The 24257-nt window shown below is 34.5% G+C and overlaps 1 protein-coding gene across 1 annotated transcript in view; it reads left to right on the top strand.

Annotated features, from left to right (window-relative positions):
- Window positions 1–950: 950 nt before the first annotated feature.
- The window catches only part of LOC149542999 (AT-hook motif nuclear-localized protein 11-like), a 58939-nt gene continuing 35632 nt past the window's right edge, over window positions 951–24257 (top strand). Inside the window, exons 1-3 of the mRNA XM_089797925.1 lie at window positions 951–1713; window positions 3159–3211; window positions 22241–22351. Of these exons, the coding sequence (XP_089654051.1) occupies window positions 1170–1713; window positions 3159–3211; window positions 22241–22351 (708 nt within the window). The 5' untranslated portion in view covers window positions 951–1169. The remainder of the gene's footprint in view (window positions 1714–3158; window positions 3212–22240; window positions 22352–24257) is intronic.

The following is a 24257-nucleotide window of genomic DNA, read 5'->3' as shown; positions in this document are numbered from 1 at the left end:
ATCATTCATGCTCACTATACAAATAACTTATTGTAGCTTGTAATGGATGGACAATTGATTTGAAGATTTTACTCCTCCATTAAGACCTTTTATTGTATACACATCATCTTTTGCTAAAAAGTCTACCAATTATTTCTTGACACCTCATTGGTAATACCAATTACACACCAAGGTGCGCTTCCTACTACTAATTTATATTTAAAGAAATACCTAAATTATTATATTTTATCCATCTACCAATTACACAACAAATATTATTATTGCATTACTAAAAATAAGTCTTCGAAATGAATCTTCACACCTATTTAGTAACACTCATTTCACACCAAGGTGTGACTCCTAGTACCAATTTATATTGTAAACAAATTCATAAATTATTATATTTTATTTATCTATCAACTATACAACAAATATTATTTTACAATACTAATAAAAGAGTCTATCTTCACACCTCGTTTGCAATACCCATTGTTTATCTAGCTACAATTCCTAGTAATAATTTATATTTAAACAAATACATAAAATATTATTATTACATTTTATTTATCTATCAACTACACAACCAATATTATTATTGCACAAACACTTATTTTGAAAGGGGCATACCCCATTTATAAATTTATTGCACAATAAATAGTTATTTTCTATTAATAAATAATATACTAGTTATAATACAAAAAAATCTGATATACATTTAATTATAACATCATTACTATTTAAAAAAATTTCTTCTCATTTATTTTAAGAATGTCTAATTATTATAATAATAAAAATCTCCTTGTTATCTGAAATAAAACTCGTTTTTATCAAATAACGGACTAACTCGGTCCATGCAAGTAGTGGAAGACGTAGAGGGTACTTGATTTCCATGCAAGTAGTAGGGAAACATGCAAGACAAAAAACCCAACTAAAGCTTTGCCTTTTTAACACGTCGGCGACTGATAACCACTATTTTCCCCTTTTCCTATTTCAATTCATCCTGAATGCGTTTTATAATAAAAAAACCTTTGCAGGGAAACCTTTAAATCTTCAAATCTTGCAACTGAACGGTTTCACTTTGGGAAACGGTTGGTCGGAGTCCTCAGCCAAGCATTCCAAATGTTTCAGCTGTAACGAGTTCTCCGAGCTATCTTAATGGTTTATGTAACAGAGTAGCAGCCCCTCTGTAAATGAAAACCACAGCTAAGATTAACGATAAAGACATACAAATTATGAGTGGAGGCGGGGATTTGATCTCTGGGGAAGTGGGTGTTTTTGGTCCTCCTAATTCTCAGAATACCTCCTTCCCCAACCAAAGAGGATACAGAAATGCATTTCTCAATTCGAACATTAACTTCCCCAACCAAAGTTATTCTCAAATTAACTCTCATACCTCTACCGTGGATGCTCTCCCGGACTTGCATGGAGGAATTGTAGTTCCTGCGCCTTCGCGACCCACTCCTTTTCCCTCTGCTAATGCAAATTTTCTTTATTCACAAAGGCAAGATGGAGATGTCTCTTCTCCTGCTTCTGCTCCTGCTCCTGCTCCTGCTCCTTCTCCCGCTTCGTTTCTTTCACATCTGCCCGCCCAACAGAGAATAAAAGGAAGCAAGGAGCTCATTTTGAAGAAGAAAAGAGGGAGGCCTAGAAAATACGGGGACGGTCTTATCGCATCGCCTCCGCTCTCCCATAAGCTCGAACGAGGGATTAAGAAAGCTCAGATGACAGCGCTCGGTATGATTTCAGCCCTTTACACTATTTTTCTTTGCACTTTCCTTAGATTAAAAGAGCATGAATTTCCAATTACACGATTTTCTGTAGTTTTTAATTGGGACTGTGTATATGGAAAACTGTAATTAGCACTGTGTAAGAAACAAAATGGTGTATTAGTTATGGTCAAGAACTTGAAAGTTTAGTTGGATGAACTAGTTATAGTTGTAATTAGCTTCTCGTTAAAGTTCAATATTGTTCTAAAAGAAAGGGAGCAAAGCACTCACGGAAACAAGTTTGATGCCACTGCCGGCTTTAAAATAATTTCAAACAATTTGAACAGCATCTACAGATTCTTTTTAAGGAAGCCTCCCTTCACCGAAACCCGGCCCTATTGCTTAACTATAAACTTAATCTGCAAAAACTTTACTAACTTTTTGAATAGCGCATGTTTCTAAAGATTAGCTACGGGTAGTCTTTATGTGATGCTTAGTTTATATTGTTAACAGTCACTGTTCAACTTATTTAAGAATTATTCGTGGAGCTGATGGTTCATGAATATTTAATTTTCTTCTTATCTTTAACAATCATCTCAATTTTTTATGACTAGTAAAAAAACGATGTGTATAGTTAAAATTTGGAAAATCAAATTGGAAAACTTGTACTGAATGGGCCATTGTCTATGGAGTATCCAGTTACAGTTAACTGGAATGGATTGGGCAGTAGTGAATGAGAAGTCAGTTAAGTTTCAAGTTCGGTTAGTAATTGTTTTCACGTGTAAGTTGCTGTTTTGATAGGGAATCTTTGTACATTTATAAGTTATTGTTCGGATATGTAAATTCTTGGAATTTGTAGCTTTGTAATTCGTTGTATTACTATTTTATACTCTTGGCAGCCTGTTGCTGCCTCTCTATTTGTACTATTCTGCATTATTTCAATATAAAAAAGGGGGAAAGAAATTTGTACATAGAGTTGGCATTTTTGGTGATAGCTTATTTCCAACCTTTCTTTCAGCCACAGTTTATTTTTTACTCGGGGGAAAGAAATTTGTACATAGAGTTGGCATTTTTGGTGATAGCTTAATTCCAACCTTTCCTTCAGCCACAATTTATTTTTTATTCCACTGCATCAAATTAATAATTATGCGTGGAAATGCCCTAGTTATTTTTAAACTGAAAATCCATTTAAGCAACTGCATATAGACATGGGACAAGCAGTGGAATAGGACCATCCTTCAATATTGGGTTTATTTTTATATTTTATATTTTTTATATAAAATGTAATCTTCTAACCAAGTTTTTAAGTTTTGCAACGTATAGTCAAATTTAAATAAATTCTTTAATGCTTGTTGAATTCAAGTTTAATGACACTTCTTTTCATTCTTACAATAGATTACCAGTGTTATATATGTTTAAGTAATTGCATGCTTTAAATTCGATGTTATAATGTAGAATTATTTTATCTTACAGGATGTGCTGGACGTGGATTTACCACCCACATTTTGCATATTGCAAGAGGGGAAGTATGTGCTTTTTGATTTCTTTGTTACGATTGGGTGTTATATTTTGTGAAAATAATTTGGTCTTCAAGGTTTTCCTTTACTCTTTCATGCTAGAGGTCAAAATCATTCTGTATAGCATTTCAATATGCACGTACACATCAACTTTTTATATAATGTAATTATTTTAATCCAGTTCCAATCTAGTAGGAACTCTTAAGATAGATGTTTTGTTATATTGTTTTTTTGTCAGTTGTGTAATCCTCTAAATCCAATTTCTAATTCAATTCATCCAATCTTGTCCTCTGCAATAAAAAATTCCTGCTATGGTAATGGGACTAGCCAAATAAACAGGTGCTTTTGGTTCATCAACTCGGGTCATTATTATGGATACTCCTTTTCATTTTTGATTTTATAGTTTTATCATTATTTCTTGCGTGAATTATTCCAAAATAGTATTTTTCTTTGGCTCATGATCTATATGCTCCTGGTGAGCTGCTGACTTAGGTGCTTGTCCTTGCATATATTGTGTTTCTATATTAAAAGATCATTTTTAGAGAAATTTTGCAAATTTACATTTGACAATATCTAATAAAATTGGATGAAGCTCAAGGTCTGAGGCTTTCATGTTACCTTTTGTGGCATTCAGATCGTGTTAGACAATTTTGCCATTTATGAAATTGTGATTTGATTAACTAGTCCTTGAAAGCTGTACTTTTTCCTGGGTAAATTGATGGACACATAGAGTTTAGTATGTGTTTGGATGCAATCCTATTGAAATACCATTGACCATTATCTTTATTTGAGAAATGATAAAAACACAATGAAATTAATGCGATTAGTTTTTGTTTTGCAAATGTTCTTATAGAAAAGATTATGGAGCTCAAAGCACATTCTATATTTCATTTCTTTTTCAAAATGACTGAATTAGGATGTTTTCTCTACTAAGACACAAACCTTACGGTTCCTTTGATTTTAAGATTATCACTTTAAGTTTGTTGTCTGCTATAGTAATGAATGTTGTGGGCCCAACTCATGTATCATGCTGAATATTGTCCACTGTTGGAATGACCATGGTGCTATGATAACACTGCTGATTTGGGGTTAAAACATAGAGAAGGCCTTTAAAAAGGCAAGAATACATGGTTACCAGCTAGACACTAGTGAGAGGACCATCTTTAAAGATAAAATTGATGTGTTGGGTGACCTAAATGATATTCATAATATTACATCACTGTTCGTTGAGGAGTCCGTATAGACCTGTCAGAAGATGGCATACATAGCTGAAGTATGGCAATGCCAGAATATAGTGAAACACAGCAGCAACTTAGAACAATTTTTTTTAATCAAAAGAATGGATATACAATATTTATGAATGCACTCCTATTGAAGTTCGCAATATGAGAGTTAATTGGTTGACATTATATAGGAAACGAGCCTCCATGACCATTGACTATGCTGTATGACTGCCTCAAACTTCCCATTACGTCCCAGTTCCAACAGTCAATGCAAAATGACCATCAGATTAATTTCTCTCAATCTATTTGGACTCATATTGCCATTCAATATAGGCAAGGAAATTTGTACACCTTAGAACCCTTGCTATAGTATAGATCATTTCTGATCCATCTTGATTCTAGAGATGCTTTCACTTGATCAATTGGAAATAAGGGAACCATAAGGATTCATAAGGAAACCGCGGGCTGGTGCATACATCCTTCTAATCTCACAACCACATACTGAGTTGTAACCATATAGTAGGTGATATGTTGTGCGTGCATGTGCGCATGTAATCATATATGCTCTTCCCAACTACCTTGAACTTGGATTGTGTAGATGACATAGTAGTAAGAGTGCATAAAATTATATTCATGTACACATACTTTTTAAACTGTGGTTTTGAGTAAAAATATCATCTTACAAGAATTGTTGTTTATTTGACATGCCCTATGTTTGGATATGTTGTAGCTGTTCATTTGGCATATATCATGGTAGGGTATTGCCTAGATGGTTAATAGGCCATATACAACCTAGGAAAGGAAATAATTGAGGTATTCAACCCATCAAATAAATTAAAAAGGTTGGATTTTTTTTTGGTAACTTGTATCATTTTGCTACTAGAGTCAGATTATAAATTTATGAAAGTTAATTTCAAATTTCTATAATTTTTGTAGCATATTTATTGTACCCTAGGAGCACCTATTCTATTGCTTTTAAAATTTTGTTGCGTTTGTTCTTAATCCACATTCATTTTATTATAAATTCATCCATATGTCTTATTTGTTTCTTAAAAGAGAAAGAAGTGCCGACTCTATCCATCTTGAAGACAATTGCTTTGACATGAAGAATATAAATTCATTTGTTAAACTTTTTGGTGGGTTACAAGTTAAGGTCACGAAGAGTTGATGATGAGTTCACTAGGAGGACACTTAAGTAGTTGTGGTAGTGATCAAAATTATCAAACGGGATAAATTGTAAGAAGAGAATGATTAGTCATTAGTATTTTCTTAATTTATTGGGAGAACTATGTATTGAACATTATAAAAGAATTTGGGAATTTAGCAATATAACTAATCATGTTGGTTCTTTAAAAGGCAGAATATCATAGATAAGAAACCTTACAAAATTGTGAATATTGTGTAAAGACCTGATTATATATGTATTGAGTGACATTCTTGCATCTTGTTTTTATTCATATCTATTGAGTGTACATAAAAACATATACTTGTCAAGATTTATCAATAGTTAGGAAATATGTGATCAGTTAATGGTAGCTTTTATAGATGTTGAGGGTTCCAAACAAGGCTTTATTTATGGAGTGTAAACTAAAGAAATGCGTAGATATGGCTGTCTTTGTGTAGTTTTAACTTCTCTCTCTTGAAATTCTAATATATAATTTATTTCATGGTGTATGTATACCACTTTTTATGAAATACCGTTTTATAATCTGTATTGTCATCATGTCACAATCTAGTTGATTGCAGTTGTCTCATATGTCTTAGACTTCGTGTATGATTCTGGAATATATAACTTTTGTTGTTTTCAAATTCTATTATCATTCACGCTTCGTGGGTTTGATTCTTCTTTCATAAAGGATAGTTATGTTAGTTCATTTCTTTCAAAGATTTTTATCTTCTTAGTTGTGGTATTTTCATTTTTATGGCCTCTCCTTGTGGATTATTTTAGCATTCTTGATTTTTGTCTTTGTCTGATTGAAGTTTGTTCATTAGTTTCTGTTTTTCATGTCTAAAGTTGAATTCGGGCCACTATATTTTTCAATGAAATTCTTCATTTCCCCACTTTCTCAGTGTTGCAGGCTACAACCAACTTCATTGATTTTTATTGAAACAAGTGGTCTACAAGTCTGATTGGCTTTTCTTGAGCTCTGGTTTTCTTTTGTTGAAATTTGATTGATATATTTGTTTATATTGTTGCATGTCTTTAGATAATGAAAATAAACAGCTTTAACATTTCTTTGGATAATTTCCTAATAAAAATTTGACATATTGATTGATAAGGTAGATTTTAAATGATAAATATAACGATCAGCAGACTATCTCAATGGAATAACATAGGCATCTGCTGAGGGATTTAGAAAGCTTCACCTACATTTAGCTTGCAAATTTGGTTTGTCAATTGCTTAACACACTTAATAGCCTTTTGGCCTTCATAACAAGTTTTATAATTTCTTCAATTAATATAACATTAATGTTTTTTCTTGGATTCTTGATTTCCTTTGACTGTTAACATGTTTACTTTTCCCATTCTACAACTTGCATATTCTCATATCTTGGATTCACAAATTATTCCTCACACAAATGTCTCTTTTGAGTTCTATTACTTGGAACATGACCTTGGTGTGTAGTAGGCCCCCTCAATTTCATTTTGTGGGCTGGTTTCCACATGTTCGCAATTTTCTCTAAGTTTGGTTTGTTTGAGGGTAAATAGTGTTGGCTTCATAGTGATTCAGCTGCCTGCTATTCATGTAAAATGCATAGCCTTTGGACATAGATGAGGCATGTGTCCATGTTCATGATATTCCTATTTCTGAAGGACTTAGTGGAAATTAGGTATAGAAAATTACTAGTACACCAAGCTTTATGTTTTGGCATGTATTAAAAATGTTGCTGATTTGTCGATCAGTGGGCAATGTGGAGCGAAGTTTTCTGTTAATCAAAATTTTGTTGACGAAATGGTGTTTAATCTTGTGGCAATGAATGTTTGTGGAGTTGATTTTGGGCAGCCTCAACATTTATGATAGGGAAATTGAGTACTTCTAAAGGTCCGATGCATACCAATTTTGCAAACATGAACAATGCTTCTTCTTGAATGATTACAAAAGGCAAGAAGGAGCATCAAGAAGTCTCTAATCTAGGATTGCAAAGAAGGTTAAGTGGAAGCCTTGGATCATTCTTCTTGCTTGCAAGAGAAAGAATGGTGAAACGGTTTCTTTAAAAAAATCCAAACACCTTGATGCTAGCAAAGACATGACCAATGCTTCTTGTTGAATGCTTTACAAAGGCAAGAAGGAGCATCAAGAAGTCTCTAATCTAGGAGTGCAAAGAAGGTTAAGTAGAAGCCTTGGATCATTCTTCTTGCTTGCAAGAGAAAGAATGTTGAAGCAGTTTCTTTAAAAAAATTCGAACACCTTGATGCTAGCAAATCATTCAGGTAAATGGAAACAAAAGGTATCTAGGTCATGTTTGGTTTTTCTTATTTGTAAGGTGAGATGGTAGTCCTTTTAATGCTCCCTTTTTTGTTGATTTTTCATAGCTTTGCAGGACCAAAATCATGTGTTGGGGAGTTATGATTTGTTAATGGATTTGGTTTTGTTCAATTTCTGTGGTAACCATAACTTAACGAACTTTTTTAAAGGTCTAAAAATAGGTCATTGATTGCACCAATATCTGAACATTCTTGTATATTTGGTTTGCACTTGAAAACTTATGCTATTTTATTTTTAAAAGCACCTTGTTTTGAGTTTGTATGCAAAATGTATGGATTGTGGAAAAGGGCTAAAGATTTGAAAATAGTGGCAACTTTGGAACCACTTCTCACTGGTAAGTGCTAGTTTTTCTTTCGACCAAAAGAAATGACCATGATAATACACATTATGGCCTTTCTACTTTTAGCATCTGTTCAGGGTTTGTTTGGTCTTGTGAAGCTAAATATGCCATTGCAAATGCATTCTGAACATGAGTTTTTATGGGTTTGAAGGGTCTATGAAGGGATACTCATTAGCTAAGTGCGCAATTTTTCATTGTAATCTAATTTGGCTTGTAAGAGAGTTGTGTTAGAGCTCTTAGGAACTAAACTCACGAGATTCAACTTAGTGGTGTGCCCAAAGATTGTATTTACTATTTACCTTTAGTGTAATAGGTGTTAAGTGAGATTTGTCACATTTTTCTAGAATTTTTCTCCCAGATGCATTTCTGTAGGTTAAATGCTTTGTCTCAATTGTTAATGGTGTTTACTCTCATTTACTAATCATAAGTAAAATGATTGTCAACTTTACAAAAATTCGTTTCTTTTATAAAACATATATGTTGATGTCCACTATATAGAATACCCTAATTTACAAATCGGTTGTCCTATAAAATGTTTTTGCATTATTGTAGCTTGAACACGAACCTTGTCGCATACAAGAACTGAAACCTCTATTTTTGTAAAATTATGCCTTTTCCTCTTATCAAAGTAGACTGAACTATAAAAGGATTAATCCAATCTACAAAAGAGGAACTAACAATGTTTTCAAGTGGGGTAGAGTGGGAGATGTTTAAACAAAAGTTACTAGACTGTCTCGTGATAGACTTGGCAAGTGTGACCCAAGTTTGGACTCGGTGAGAGAGTTGTGTTAGAGCTCTTAGGAGTTGAACTCATGAGATTCAACCTAGTGGTGTGCCCAAAGATTGTATATACTATTTACCTTTAGTTTAATAGATTTTAAGTGAGATCAGCTCACCTTCTTTCTAGAATTTTCTCCCACACGCATTTTTGTAGGCTAAATGCTTTGTCTCAATTGTTTATGATGTTTACTCTCATTTACATATCACAAGTAAAATGATTGTCAACTTTACAACAATTCATTTCTTTATAAAATTTATATGTTGATGTCCACTATTTGGAATATCCATTCTAATTACAGATCAGTTGTCCCAATTTTTTTTTTGGGGTTATTGTAGCCTTAACATGAACCTTGTCGGACACAAGAACTAACACCTCTATTTTTGTGTACTTATGCCTTTTTCTCTTATCAAAGTAGATTGAGATATAAAAGGATTAACCCAATCTACAAAAGAGGAACTAACAATGTTTTCAAGTAGGGTAGAGTGGGAGATGTTTAAACCAAAGTTACAAGACTGTCTCATGACAGGCTTGGTGATGTGACCCATGTTTGGACTCAAGACTCAACAAAAATATCAGCATAGACTCAACAAAGTGGAAAACACAATAATATCGTCAAATAGAAACTAATTTGTTCACATAAACAAGTATATATCAATTACATAAGTACAAATGCAAATTGTAGCTCAAGGAAAGAGCACACCTAGATACATAAATATTGTCAAATGCATACAAACTCATGGTATTTGAAATTTATGACATCAAATTTCCAAATGAATATCAAAACAAAAACTACAAGTCTACAACTTAGAGGAGCCTACATCCCTCCTACAAAGTGTCTAAGGTAGGTCTTGGATAATGAAACGACTATAATCTCTGCCTGTGACTCCATCCCAATCCCATCAACATTAGTTGTGCCTGTGTCTACTCATATTCCATCCTCCTTTGCTATGGCTACAACCACATTCTCTCTATCTTCTTGGATAACCCAATCAAGGTCCTCATCACTAAATAGATGATCCATAACCTTAGTGATTTGGCTCATATTTTGAATTGACCCACCCTAGTGTAATCGGAGTGGAGTGTCTAAGATGAAGGTTGTAATGAACATAAACTAGACCATCAACCTTCCGTGGATAGTTTATTGCACCTCTTGGAGTGTATGTGCTAAATAATAGTCCAATTGTGCTCACACTTCAAAGCATTGCATGGTTGGCTCAATATGCGAATGGCAATCCTTTGAAGAGCATCAATCATTTGCCATCATCTGTCTAAGATGAGAAAAAGAAAAAAATCAGTCTCATTTCTAATTTTAAGTTTCAAATTTGAACATTTAATAAGAATATAAAAAGAGGAAACTTTTATTATGTTTTAAAACTTAAATTATGCCTTCAATATATTTTGACTTGGCTGCAATGTCGTTTGATTATCTCTGCACATTTGACAAGCAAAGAGCTCTTGTTTTACATTAGTAAAGGCCTCTATCTTGTGGACTATACAGCTGGTATCACTAGGTGACTTTAGCTCTATCATTGACCAATAAAAAGCTCATCATCTGCCTTGAAATCAGTGCAACATTGGAATGCTTGGTTGAGGAAATAAAAGGTTGCATGGAGGGGCTTGTGAAGTTGGAGGTGCCATCTCCTATAAATGATCTCCCGAATGGGATAATACTTACTTTAAGCTCCCTCATAGATGGATCTAATGGCCAACTTAGCCCCATTCATGCCTTAATATATTTGTCCCATTGCAAGCTTCTCATCCAAATCATGTAGGAGAACCACCAAGAGCTTGGTGGAGTGCAAATATTGTGAAACATTAACTTAAAATAAGCGTGTACGAAAATTAGCAAATAAAAGAAAAATATGAATAAAAATTAAAGCATAATGTTAAATTAAAATATTGCCTTTAAAATCTCTACACAAGGTGCCCAAAATTCTAGCTCATCTAAATGCAATTTGCCACATCAATCCATATAGTAGTTGTAGTATTGGACGAGGAAGTCCATTCTTCACCAACAAACACGTCTCAGATTGGCCTTTGACTGAGTCAAGGATTGTAATGTGATGAAATTAGTAGCAAATCTAGTTATTCTAGGACATGCCAACTCCCTCAACCCCGTGTATCACGTCATTAAGGTAAGGACCTCATGTGTGATTGTATACAAATTGCAAATAGTTAGGCCATATCCATACATCTTTTGATCTATGGAAGCTTGTAAAGGTCCTCCAAAATTAGGTCAAGGCGATAGGCGGCACATGGAGCCCAAATTGATTTTGGATGCATTTCCATCAAGAGTCTACATTCAACAATATAATTTTCTGCATTACCAGTCACAACTTGAACCACATTCTCCTCACCTCTAAAGCCTCACAAAGGCATGTGGCACTTTTTGGATGTCCTAAAACATCAATTGACTTAATGAATATGTTGATACCTAACAAAGAAGCAAAACCAATGATTCAATAAAATCTTAGAGTGAAGATATTAGTCACTATATCAAGTTCAATGCATCGATCCCCTTAGTCATATGTTAAAACATAATGTTAAATTGAACTATTGCTTTGAAAATCTTTAGACAAGGTGCCCAAAATTCTAGCTCATCAAAATGCAATTTTCCACATCAATTTGTGTAGTAGTTGTAGCATTGGACGAGGAAGTCCATTCCTCACCAACAAACATATGTCTCAAATTGGCCTTTGACCAAATCAAGGGTCATAATGTGATGAAATTAGTAGCAAATCTAGTTATTCTAGGGGGAGATTCTATTGACTGTTCAGAGAGTGCATGTCCATTTCTTCATTTTTCAGATACACCAATTAGTAGTGTCTTGCACTTCATCTAGAGGAGGCCACGTGGTTTTGTGACTATACTTTGCAGCTTCAGTATTTGTGTAGGCTGACTTCAGACCAACATATCACCTCCTTTTTCACTCTGGCGTCTCTTGCCTGTGGGACGAAGCGGCCGCTCAACTCGCCTTCTGGAAATAGTAGGTTTGTGAGATCCTGTAGAGGGCCTCCTTGACAACATCTGCACCACTATGCACCTAACAGATCCTTGAGACGGTATGGGGCATGCCTCGCCCTGGAACATATCCTTCGGTGTTGGGCTACTTCTTGTCTATGAGGAGTACCTAGTCATTCCTTGTTCTATTTTTCTAGTTCCTTTTCTTTTCTGTTTGTCCTTTCTGCAGACATTGTTTGGTGCTCCCACTGCTGGCTGCTGTCTTGTATGTCTTTCAGTCCTTAGACCCTTGTGGTCTCTTGATGGACATTAATAAATTTATCTTATCTTATCTACGATGGAAGCTTTAAACCCTACCCCACAAATAGTAATGACATTAGCTATATTTTGCCAAAAAGGAGACCTAATACATGTCACAAATAAATTAAATGATATAAGTATTGTAAAATGGAGAGTTTAAATTTGAATTTGACATTCATTTGGATACTATGAATTCTAGGACCAAGGCAAACACTCTAATTACCATTGATACTGACACCAACACTAACACGAATACAAGGACTCACAATAGCACTAGCACAAGTACTAATAGTAGCAGTACTATAAGCACTAGCATTGGGATGGAATGAAGGCATGGAAGAAAGTATTTAATACCATCAATGCATGGTGAATCCTCCCTTTGCCTCTTTTTTCAATTATTTTTGCACCTCAAATGTTCCTAATCACACCTATACCTTGCAAATAACCTCAAAAGGTGCCTTATGACATCCCAAAGCACCATGAGTGAGTATATGTGCAAGTAGATACTTCAATCTATTAATGCCTCAATAATAAGTTGTTTTACAAAATGTACACTTCACCTTTCTTCTTTTTTTGTCGAATTTCAACATCAACAATTTTACTCTATTGGTCCTTTCTAACAAGGTTTCTCGAAGTAGATAAAAATAATAATTTGAAAAGCTCAAGGGATTGGCAAGAACACACAATATAAAAAAATGAACTTTTGTGAATCGTCATTTATAATTATTTAACTAATAATCATAAACAATGTAGGGTTTATTCCAAAACATAATATATATTTGTAACTTTATATCAAAAATAATAATGTATGGTTTGTTCTTTCTTTGATCTAGTAAAATAAAATGGGAAAAGACTTGAAATGTAAAATTAATGCAATTTTTGGAAACATGAAAAAAACCAAAAAAAAATCCAGCTCACCTATTAAATCAAAGTTAAAATCAAATGAAAACTCCTTTCAATTGAACATAGACACCTCTTGATGCACCAAATGTGAGTATGAAGTTGGCCGATTGTTATTTGCTGATGGATTTTCGCTTTCTTTCCTTGCTGGTTTCACTACAATGCACTCTTATTTTTCATCACAACTCTCAGTTCTATTTTACCAGGAAAATGAAATTCAATTGCTTTGAGGGTTGTAGAAGAAATATAAATGAAAAAAGAAACTTTTAAAGTATTTTTTTAATGTCTTTTTACTTTTATCTTTGCCCGCATCAGGACTTGCGTGAACTCGGTGAATCTAAGCAGTCCTTGAGATTGGGGTGAGTTTGAGTCCCTAGGATGCACTGAGGTGATCTGACTCGCAACTTGCTGATTTTGTGCAAATCTCAGAACTCTAGTTTAAACTAATACAATTTCTGTTTTTTTGGGTTCAATCCATACTTAATCATGCAAAAGGCAGTGCTTAAAAGAACCTCACTATTATAAATGAGAGGCATATTTGAAAGCATCATGATGAATCCCATATTCACCAACTTTTGGTTATATTTGTTCTAGATGAATTGAATAATTGAATAAATCGGTCCAAATGAGTTTAGGCTTTTTCTAAGTATTTGTTTAAATGAAAAAATTGTGGGCTCTATCAACCTAGTGGCGAAGCCAATTCCTCTTTGTCTATTATGGTTATTAGATGCCTTTTGCATTCTTCAAATTTCTCTTCCAAGAAAAAGCTTGTGTATATTGTAGGTTAGGCCACTTAAAAAGAAAATACTTGAATGCATATAATTGTGGATGCATTAAAGGAAGGAGGAGAATAACAATATGACATGCTTCATCTTTTGGTATAATTTCAAGATTAGCAAATACAATTATTTGATAATATTATAGACGAAGGCTAACAAGTCTCATGTAGATTCAAAAGTCACATTCTAGAGTTTGACTTTTTCTTTATACTTTTTAAATTAGATAAGTTGATAGAAATTTAAATAATGCTTCCAGAGATGAAAAATTTAGTTTATGTCAACATGCTCCATTACTAGGATGAAGCATTGGCACTGTAATGTCATGTGACTTGGCGGACATGTGTCTAGGGTTTGCATAATTAGTGGGTGGTCCCTGCCCTTGGATGCTTTGGTGGAAGGGAGATATGCCCCGTAATGCCACCCCTAACACCCTGGGTAGTCACCCTCACCAATGGGCCGGTCTTTTGGTGTAGTGGTATCATACTCAAGGTCTTGAGGTTGAGACACACAGAGGTGGTGGGCTGTCATGTTCCATACACGGCGACCACATGTTAGTGGTTTGCATAATTAGAGGGCAGTCCCTTCCCTTGGATGCTCTGGTGGAAGGGGGATGTTCCCTGTAATACCACACTTAACACCCTGGGTAGCTGTCCTCACCACCAAACCAATCTTTTAGTGTAGTGGTCAAGCCTTAGACTGTAAGAACGCCTTGCGTTTTAAACTTTGACAAATATTGGATTGCTTCAATTAATGGATGTTTGACATTTTGTCAAGCACTTTGCATGCAAAGCTCTAATACCATTGTAAGATCCCACCTTTGATAGGATATTTTCTCTTCAACTTTTTGCTTGTCTCTGATTTGAATTTTTTTATTTTGATACATTTGCAATATTTGATAGAAGAATACAACAGCTAAGTAGAACATACTACACTAATAATTTCAACTCAAAAATTTGGACATTGCATAGGGAATATACTTAATATCAACTTAGATACTCAGTATTTTCACAAAACATCGACAACCCGGTTGATAAAATATCCCCTATTTACTAAATCAACAATACCCAGAAAAATTATAAGTTATAATCCATGAACTTACAGGCAATACATGCCTTGAAACCCTTTGAAAGGGAGAGCATCAGCAGCAGAAGAATTTTGAAACAAACAAATACAGCTGCGTGTAAACAAATGGCAGCCATAATAATTCTAGAATTGACTTTCAAACTCGGCCTTCAAACCCTCATGTATTCTCTGGATTTCTTCTCCAATTTACACAAGTGTAACCTCTGAATTCAATAAATTTTAGTTAATTAATCGCAGCTACAATTGCCTGCAGATTTACCCTTGCATTATTAATAACTCTTCCAAAAACTTCAATCAATATGCACAATTTGGAACTCTGAATGAAGCCCACTGATAATCAATAATTCAACTGGTCCTTCACAGCCTCAAAATTGCACAAACACTGAAGAATTAACATCCTTTAATGCTGGAAATGACAGAAACCCTAGGCTTCATGCACACAACTCCCAAGAGCTTTCAATAACAAAAGCGAATAATCAATAGCATAATAGTTCAATTCCTCTCCTTGGCTCTTTTATAATATTTTCAGCATGAAGCTTCCCTCACAAGTTATTGTAATGACTTAAATTTATGTTTCTTTTGTTCCATTATTGACTTTATTAATAATCCTCCATTATATGCCATCTTTATTTAATCAATTAAAGCTCTTTCATTAAATCTTATGGCCCCCATTCATTTAGATCTGTTTGGTTCCTGGAAGATGACAGGAATTGGCTTTTTCAAAATCTGGATTTGAAAATTTTTGCAATTGGCAAAATGGAATTAGCATACCGGACTTCCAATTTTGCTCAAAACCAGGTTTTCCAACTTCCTACTAACAAGTAGGAATTGAAAATCAAAACCTGGTTATGTTTTTTAAGGAGTGTAAAAACAATAGAATGGACTACTTTTTGAAATTTGCCTTCAACTCCAAGCTTACGCATAAAAATGTGTCTTCACACGCATCTTCCAAGTGAAACAAATGGTTCAAGTAAAATCCCAAAAATCGGAATGAAGATTTGCAAAACATTGATTTGGCTAAACCAAGGTTTGTAGAAATCCCGGTTTTTTAAATTCGACGAACCAAACGGACCCTTAATGCACTTTATATTAGACCTTCATAATTGCTTTTGTGTTGACTACAGGCTATGCCATAGTAAAGGCATACTTTTCATTAAATATAATGGCACTCACTTAATAACACTTTACAAAGTTAATAACTTTTTAACCACTACCAATTAATATCATTGATGACATTATAAAATTAATATCTTCTTGAATACTCATTATCCTGGAGGTCAACCATTGTTCCCATTGGGTATTCAACTGCCTAACTAAAAATAGTAAGGGACCATCTCTCTCAACCCCTGATTTACCACACTTACTAAATCCTCGAGTCCTTGATCAACACAAGAGTGCCAAGAGTCATCACTGCACTGAGGCTGGTCTAGGTGCCCTGCCAAATATAGAAATGTTGGATAGATGACTTACTATAAATAGTAAGTGTACCAACCTATGCTAACTGACAAATGAGTCAATCACTGTGCATACCATGAGTTGGGTGCCCCTGCCAAAAATAGCGCTGATCATAATTTGACTTACTATAAATAGTAAGTCCCCAATTGGAAACTCTGTCAATGTTACCATAACTCCATACAGCAACCAAACTGTGCAGGTGCCCTGCTAAAGATAGAACTTTGACTTTCCCAAAATAAACACTTACTATAAATATTAAGTTTGCCAATCTGACTCAAATGGAGCACAAACCTGAACATCCCTAACCGATGGAGTAGGAATTGGTCACTGATTCAACCAAGAAAGACTCCGTATCCATAACATTAGCCCATGAGGGTTATAATGATGAGTTAATACCTTATCCTCAGACACTGGCTAAAAAAGGGGCATTGCAGGTACATTAGCTAATTCTTTCTTTTTGCAAGCTGATCTATATTTAAGGATGATGGAATTCCATGAGCTACTTAAGTTGAATTTCTTGTTCCCATTCAGGTTATTTTGATTTTTACCAATCTGCACTGCCTTCCACAGCCTTCATTTTTTGAAGTGATCCTCTTTAGCAATGACCTCAGCCTTTTTAACTCCATTGTGGTGTTTGGTCTCATCCAAGTGCTCTGTTATTGCTGTTGAGACAGATGCCTCAACTGTGTTCTGAAATCCTTTTCTGAATTGAACCCATATTCTTCCATCTCTATATTTTCCGATATACCTTAACACGACATGTTCACCCCACCCAATTTAGTCTCCAACTGCTCATCCAAAATTCTGTAAGCCTTGGTTATAATTGGTATAAGCTATTATAAAAGTTTATTTATATGTTTAAGTGGAGAGGTTTTTATTGGGACCCTCACCTGTTAATGTTTTCAGTATATAATATAAGTTATATATACAAAGTATTGCATATCAATATACTTGTCAGTTCAAAAACTGAATGAAGTAATGACAGCCATGTTTTCGAACAATTGTGGACCTGTATACAAAAAAAGTAGACAGATTCTAAGCCAGATTTTTCATACAATTTATACAAAACCTATGCAGATCTCCCATCCTGCCCACAGCCCTGTGCTTACTCCCTACCTACCAACACCATGATTAGCCACTTATCCCCAACCCTTTGTTTCATGCAGGGACATTTACGAAAATCCCTGGTTCCATTGGAAATATTCATGTGATATATGGTGAAAGGAGGAAGCTTAGGACCCTTGAGCATCTCTTAGTGGAGTTTGAAGGTACTATCTGTAATTTCCCCTTTCTGGAATGCCTTATACTTTGCCCTGAATTCACAAAGCCAAATGAAATAAAATAAAATATGGTAAGTGATATAATTCTTACCCCAGAATAAGATAAAATTTGTCTGTTTTGGAAAGCACAAAGATTAATATATCACTGCTTCAGATCAGGTCTGTTTTCTGCATATGAAGGTGATTTGCAATTATGTATAATAACAATATCCTTTTTTCTTTTCTTTTGAAATATCTTTTGCACACAACAGTCAATAATGGAAGCTCTATGTTATCTTCAATTTAGAGGTGATTTGCAATTTTATTTTTTCAAGTTTTACAAATTGTGAGATATATAAATATGCTAGATAACTTGTTCAATGCAATAATAATAACATACACCTGTTCACCTAAATACCTTAAAAAGTGTGTAGTGACCGACCATTTTCAAGCCTTGCTGTAGAAGAAAAGTGTATGACAGACACCAACAGTCAACAAATCAACATACTAGCATCATTACAACATCTCCACCTTGATATGGAGCATGAAAGGGGCAATACAGGTATGGTAAAGAAAGAATACCAAATTGCAGCTCTATCTATGCCTCTATTACAGCTAAAATCTATCTTTCTAAACCCTGTAGATCTCATCTATGCATTCCAATACACCTCCAAGAAGAAGCCAACTCCATGGAACTGTGTTGCAGGCCACAAATATATTAAGGAATATGAGATCTTATGGTAGAAAAACTGACTTTTGTCTCTGTGATATATATGCAGATTATTATTGCTCTTCACAATACTTATGTTGTGATCTGAGTATGGGAATGATCAGAATTATCTGCACACAATATTGCCTGAGTGATCTGCTATAAATAGCTGATAGTAATGAACTGGAGTATGACCAATCTGATCATAGATGCAAGAGATAGAAATATGTATTGTATTGATGAGTTTTCTCAAGCGACTCAATCAATATAAATAAGATGTCATGAGTCATGTCAACGCAGAGACATGACTCTGTGGCACATGCCACGTAGGGTCATCTCCCTATGTGGACATGACTATCCATAACTAGATTGGTTTACTGTTAATGCTTGATAAAATCAGGGCGGCATTTCATATGAATAATATCCTTTACTTGGGCGCAATACATATTATGCAAGCCCGATCGCAACCTTGAACATACACTGCTATACGGTGATAGCAATTTATCTGAACAGTGTTGGATATCATCATTGATGAGATTGCATAGTATTGTGGGTTTGTTTGATGAGATTTTATCACAGTAAGTATGAGACCTGATTTCGGCATTGCTACAGATTATTAAGGAGATCTTTATTCAGATCAGATCATATCTATATTTGATATCAGTAATAACAGCACACACACACACACACACATGATCTATATATCTACTGATGTTAAATAATCAGATCCGACTGAAACTATTCTTCAGCAAAATATGATGCACAACAGGTTTGGCTCTTCAAACATTCAGCCATAAAGAGTTTTTAATTCTTATTTGCTGATCATAATTTTCTTTCAAATGCAAACTTTATGGTATGATTATAATCCCCTCTTTGTTTCCTCAGGCTGGTAGGAGTGGTGCTTTGATGCCACTTGTAATGCCCGCTTTCTGGGTTGCCTTATACTTTTCCCTAAACACAAATCCAAACAAAAAAAAAAGATAAAATAGATAAGGATATAATTCTTACCCCACAATAGGATAAAATGAGTCTGTTTTGAAAACCACAAAGATTAATATATCACCGCTTCAGATCACGTCTGATTACTGCATATGAAGGTGATTTGCAATTATGTATAATAACAATAATTCTTATTTAATGGTGAAATGGATCAATGCAAATATCTGCTATCTTAATATTAATGAAGACCAATCTGCAAGGGTTATATTTTGATATGATTCTCAAGTTGGTGTTGCATATTGCTATATGAGGGATATTGTCCTTGATCAAGAAATATTGACTGTTGCAACCTTATTTCCAGAGAAAGAGGAATATGAAGATATACTAATAATCCTTGATATGATAAGTATCAATCTGCAGATAGAGAGACTATATATATATTATATGGATCTGAAGATGAGAACTTAGGTCAAGTTGAATGTAGTGTTCCCGAGTTAGGGTTTCACCACACAATTTATATAATAACACAGTTATAGACGTTTCTGGTGTTCTTTATCAGAAACATGTTTCAAATAGATTGCTTTTCTTGTTGATTGCTTATGCCTTCCTGAAACCTGTCCTTTGATATATTTGTATCTTTCTTCTTGAAATGGAAAGACATGTTTTTCTGCAGTTGTCTTTTGTGAGTGGTGTCCCTTCACTTGTATTTGTTATTCCTTAACTAACCACTGCTGCTTTGCTTAATTTAGTTTTTTCTTAAATGAAACTCTTAATTAAGATTGCTGTTTCATTCTGGTCGTCACTTCCCTAGTAATTTCTTCTGAGTTATTTATTTTTGGGCTCACTTTAGCTTATACAAGATTCCTTAATCATGTAGGACGATTATTCCTTGGGTTTAATGATTAGAAATTGTGGACTCTTAACTAATAAGACAATTTCCTGATATCTCTTATACAATGGCTGGGATATGACACTATTTCTATTGAATGAGCTTTGGCATTTTTACTGCACTGGAAAGTTGGAAGCCTCTAGATTGCCATTATTGTGGGTGATTCCAATTTCTCAACAACTGGACCCAAATCCTTATGGTACGTGCTCACTTCTTGAAGACATGGTATAAAATTACAGTTTATTTCTTTCACAAACAAACTCATTCGTATTTATTCCTGGCTGAAACAGGTAGATAAGTTGGCCCCACAGTGGCTCATTGGGGATTGCCATTCAGACTTTGACAGTAAAGTTTACAATGACGCAGGCCTACAACTGTGGAGGACCACCTTTGCTGATTCCATCCTCACCATGCAGTTCTCTGATAAATCCTATGGCTATCAATTCCTGAAGTTGCAATTTTTTTTTGCTTTGAGATAAATCCCCTACAAAATGAATCCCCTCCGGAAGACTCAGGTTGCCGACACTATATATTATGAATTTCAATAACAAAAATGAACAAGCCACTGAACCAGGGAACCCCACACTGCACTGAATCAGCAAAACAACGAAACACAAGAAAGCACACAAGATTAAGCACTCATATGGCTCACCAAAATGGGAGAAAATACCATTGCATGGGAAGTTAATTCAAAGTCATTATCATTAAATTTTATCAACTGCCATGATATGACCAGTGCTATGATCACACATAATATTATTAGCTTACACAAGCCACAAGGTGAATTTAGTAAGGCGCTGACTTGATTTGGTTGAGTGAATTGGTCATTATCATAATATGGCAAAAGATCAGCTGCCCCATTGACTTCTCTAAAATAGTGCAAGCTGATAAGTTTATATCAAAGGTCTTACTGATCTTCAAAGCTCCCTAGTGCCCTCCAGGAAGCTTTTTTAATTTCTAGTTTGCACATGTTCCTATATGAAGGCCATGAGTCATCATTTTAACATCTTTATAATCACTCATTTAACAAAGGGTAAACCAAGAATTGGTGCTTCATATTCCACCATATAATTCTTTTAGGTACCCAAATATGTGCACACCCCACCTTCACAAAAGAGATGTTCTTGGTGTCACCCATACCAGCCAATCTAGGAATGCCTCTTGAATCTTTGATGCTCTGTCAAAATTTAGTTTATAATTGTCTTTTGGGTTTGACTTCCATGCAACCTTTTGTGTTTCATTTTTTTTAATCCATTACTTGGCAGTTAATTTATATCTTACTAAATTTAGTACAAAATAGTATTAATGATAAGATCAAATATTGTAATTAAATATTTTGTTTATGTATATTTACTAACTCAAAAAGGAAGAAATGCTTGGGCTCTAGGTGTGATCATGATGTACTTCTCTTGGAATTAATTGAAATCATTGCCTTTTAATCTCTTACTCTTAATTTTATTTCATGTTTCCTTAAAAAGTTTTATTTAGAGACCAGCCACAATGTCAACATTAATGATCTGAAACAAAACTTTACATCTTGACTTATTGATTATATTATGCTATTGTTTGTATATAATATAGCTTTGGTTTTTAGGTTCTGATAAACTGTCACAACTTAAATATTTATTTTCAGTTTTAGAATTTCGGAAACTGAATATTCAATCAAACTGTAAATTCTTCAAAAATAAAATAAAATTTCCCCCTCATGTCTTTATTTTATATCGTCAATGTGTATGGTGTAATATACATAGGCTCTATTTTATGTTGTTCTGCTAAAATGGGTGTTCTTTAGCAAAGTTTATTTCTAAAATGACATTGATTATTAATTTTCCTTGGGAAATGCTTGCCAGATCATCATTAAGAAGTTTCTAGGTATTGTTATCTTGGAGAATGATACGATAATATTGTTATGACATGATATTTGGCATGCAGGATGTGTCTGAGAAAATATTGTCTTTTTTGCAACATGGACCTGGGGTAGTATGTGTGCTCTCTGCTAAAGGTGCAATTGAAAACGTAACTCTTGCTACGAAAATATGTGAGGTAAAGGTTTGATACCATGTTTGATTTTGTTTTTAACTTCCATTTTTTTAAAATATAGCTGTGTTCAAGGGATCCAAGACCTAGGAAAAGTGGTGAAATGTGACATGCAGATGATATTTTATTTAACCACAGTCAAATCTAAAGTTATGAGAACTTCTATGAGTTATAACAATGCAAAGACCTCATTAAACATCCTTTAACTCACCCACATTTGTGTTGATAGCATTAGGATATTTGAACGATCTTCAAGTAGATTTCATTTTTTATTTCCCTCATGCTAAATTTGAAAGAGATGATTTTTTTTTAATTTAGCAAGTCATGAATGCTTAGGTTTGGAAAACAGCTCTTTCTTGTTTGAACTCAGGATAGAAATTCAATATTTGGAATCATTGTTTTAGAGAGTTTTAGAAGGGGAGATAGGGGGACCATGGACCCAATGCATATTGACATATAGCACAAATAAAAACCATTTTTTCTTTTCTTTTTAATACAGGACAAGGGGCAATTCTCTGCATGTTTTAGGGTAGAGCTTGCAATGGGGATTTCTGGAAAGCATCCCCTGTGGGGGTCGGGAGCAATGCCATTAGCATATATCATGTTTCAAAATAGGGCGGAGTATGGAGCCTCTGTAACCAAGCCCAAATTAAGGTCTTTGAGACCACCATGAGCCCCTTTTCATAACTTCATCACTATATTTTTGTTGACACCAAATCTTGATTCTTCAAAGAACTAAAATTGAAGCTAGGGAATCTGATTGGTGCTAAGGATGGAGGCAGCAAAGTTTTAGATTGGAATATTGTCATTCTTAAATCTGTTTATTTATTTTCTTCTATGTTTTTAGAAATTCTGAACAACATTCAGCTGAAACTCACAAACATTTATGAAAACTTGGTAACATCCACCACCACCCCATCCTCACTTCCTCCACTCTATACGAAGCCTATCATGTACCAGTTTCCTAAAAAAATGTTTTGGTAGTCTTTTTGCCTCCAAAACTGTTTAAATATTCTTTACTTCTTCTTAGGCCAACAATTTGTACAATCCATCACATTGCCTTTCTATTCAAAGCTTTAATAAAAATTAAAATTGTTAGCATGGTATAGAAATTCTGTTTCCTAAAAGAGAATGTTCTTTAAAAAATTAAATTAAATTGCTGCCCAGGCCAAATGAACTTCCCGATTTCCCTGAGACAATCTTGCTTGTTGGTGGTGCAAGACAAACATTTTATCCTTGCCTCTACATCCCCATGGAACCATGATTAAAATTGATTTTCTGCAGAATGGTTTGAATGTTAGAAGAAGCCTCCAGAACTTTTGCAAATTTGCTGTTTGAATTTGCAGCTGAGACATAATTGGAGGAAGGCTGGTCCAATAAACTTTGGAGGTAGGGGTGTTATTCCTGTTTGAAAAACGTAGTTCGTTAAAACAAGAAGTAGGAGAAGCTAGAGGAGTGACACTGAAATTCAAATGTTGTAGAGGATAGGCTAGTTGAGGCATGGAAATCACCAAGGGAGATCTATTATCATGTGAAATGTCAGAAAGGAAGGTTGAAGAAACTGGCAAAGATAAATGTGCCAGAAAGAGTAGGATGGCTGCAAATGCTATGCAAATGAACTGATGCAAAATCAATACATCAAATGTTTGAAGCGGTAAAAAAATCCTAAAGCAGGCGATGCACATAAACCAGAGCCAAAGCAAAAATACCATTGGGTGAGAAAGCAAAGAGGACCATGGAGGAAGGGAAAATAGAAAGTCCCACTGGTTATAAAAGGGCTCCAAGAGGGCGCCAATCAACATGAACTAAAAGGCGAAATTAGAGACAACATGGAAAGGCGTGAGCTAGAGTATAAATAGGAAAAAAGTTAATTTGAATAAACCAAATGGGTAAAGGGAAAAATACCACCTAA

This window comes from Cupressus sempervirens, chromosome 8 (assembly GCF_028749045.1).
Source record: "Cupressus sempervirens isolate cs-2001-9-10 chromosome 8, ASM2874904v1, whole genome shotgun sequence".
In the NCBI taxonomy this organism is placed as follows: Eukaryota; Viridiplantae; Streptophyta; class Pinopsida; order Cupressales; family Cupressaceae; genus Cupressus; species Cupressus sempervirens.
This window is presented reverse-complemented; position numbering and strand designations above follow the sequence as displayed.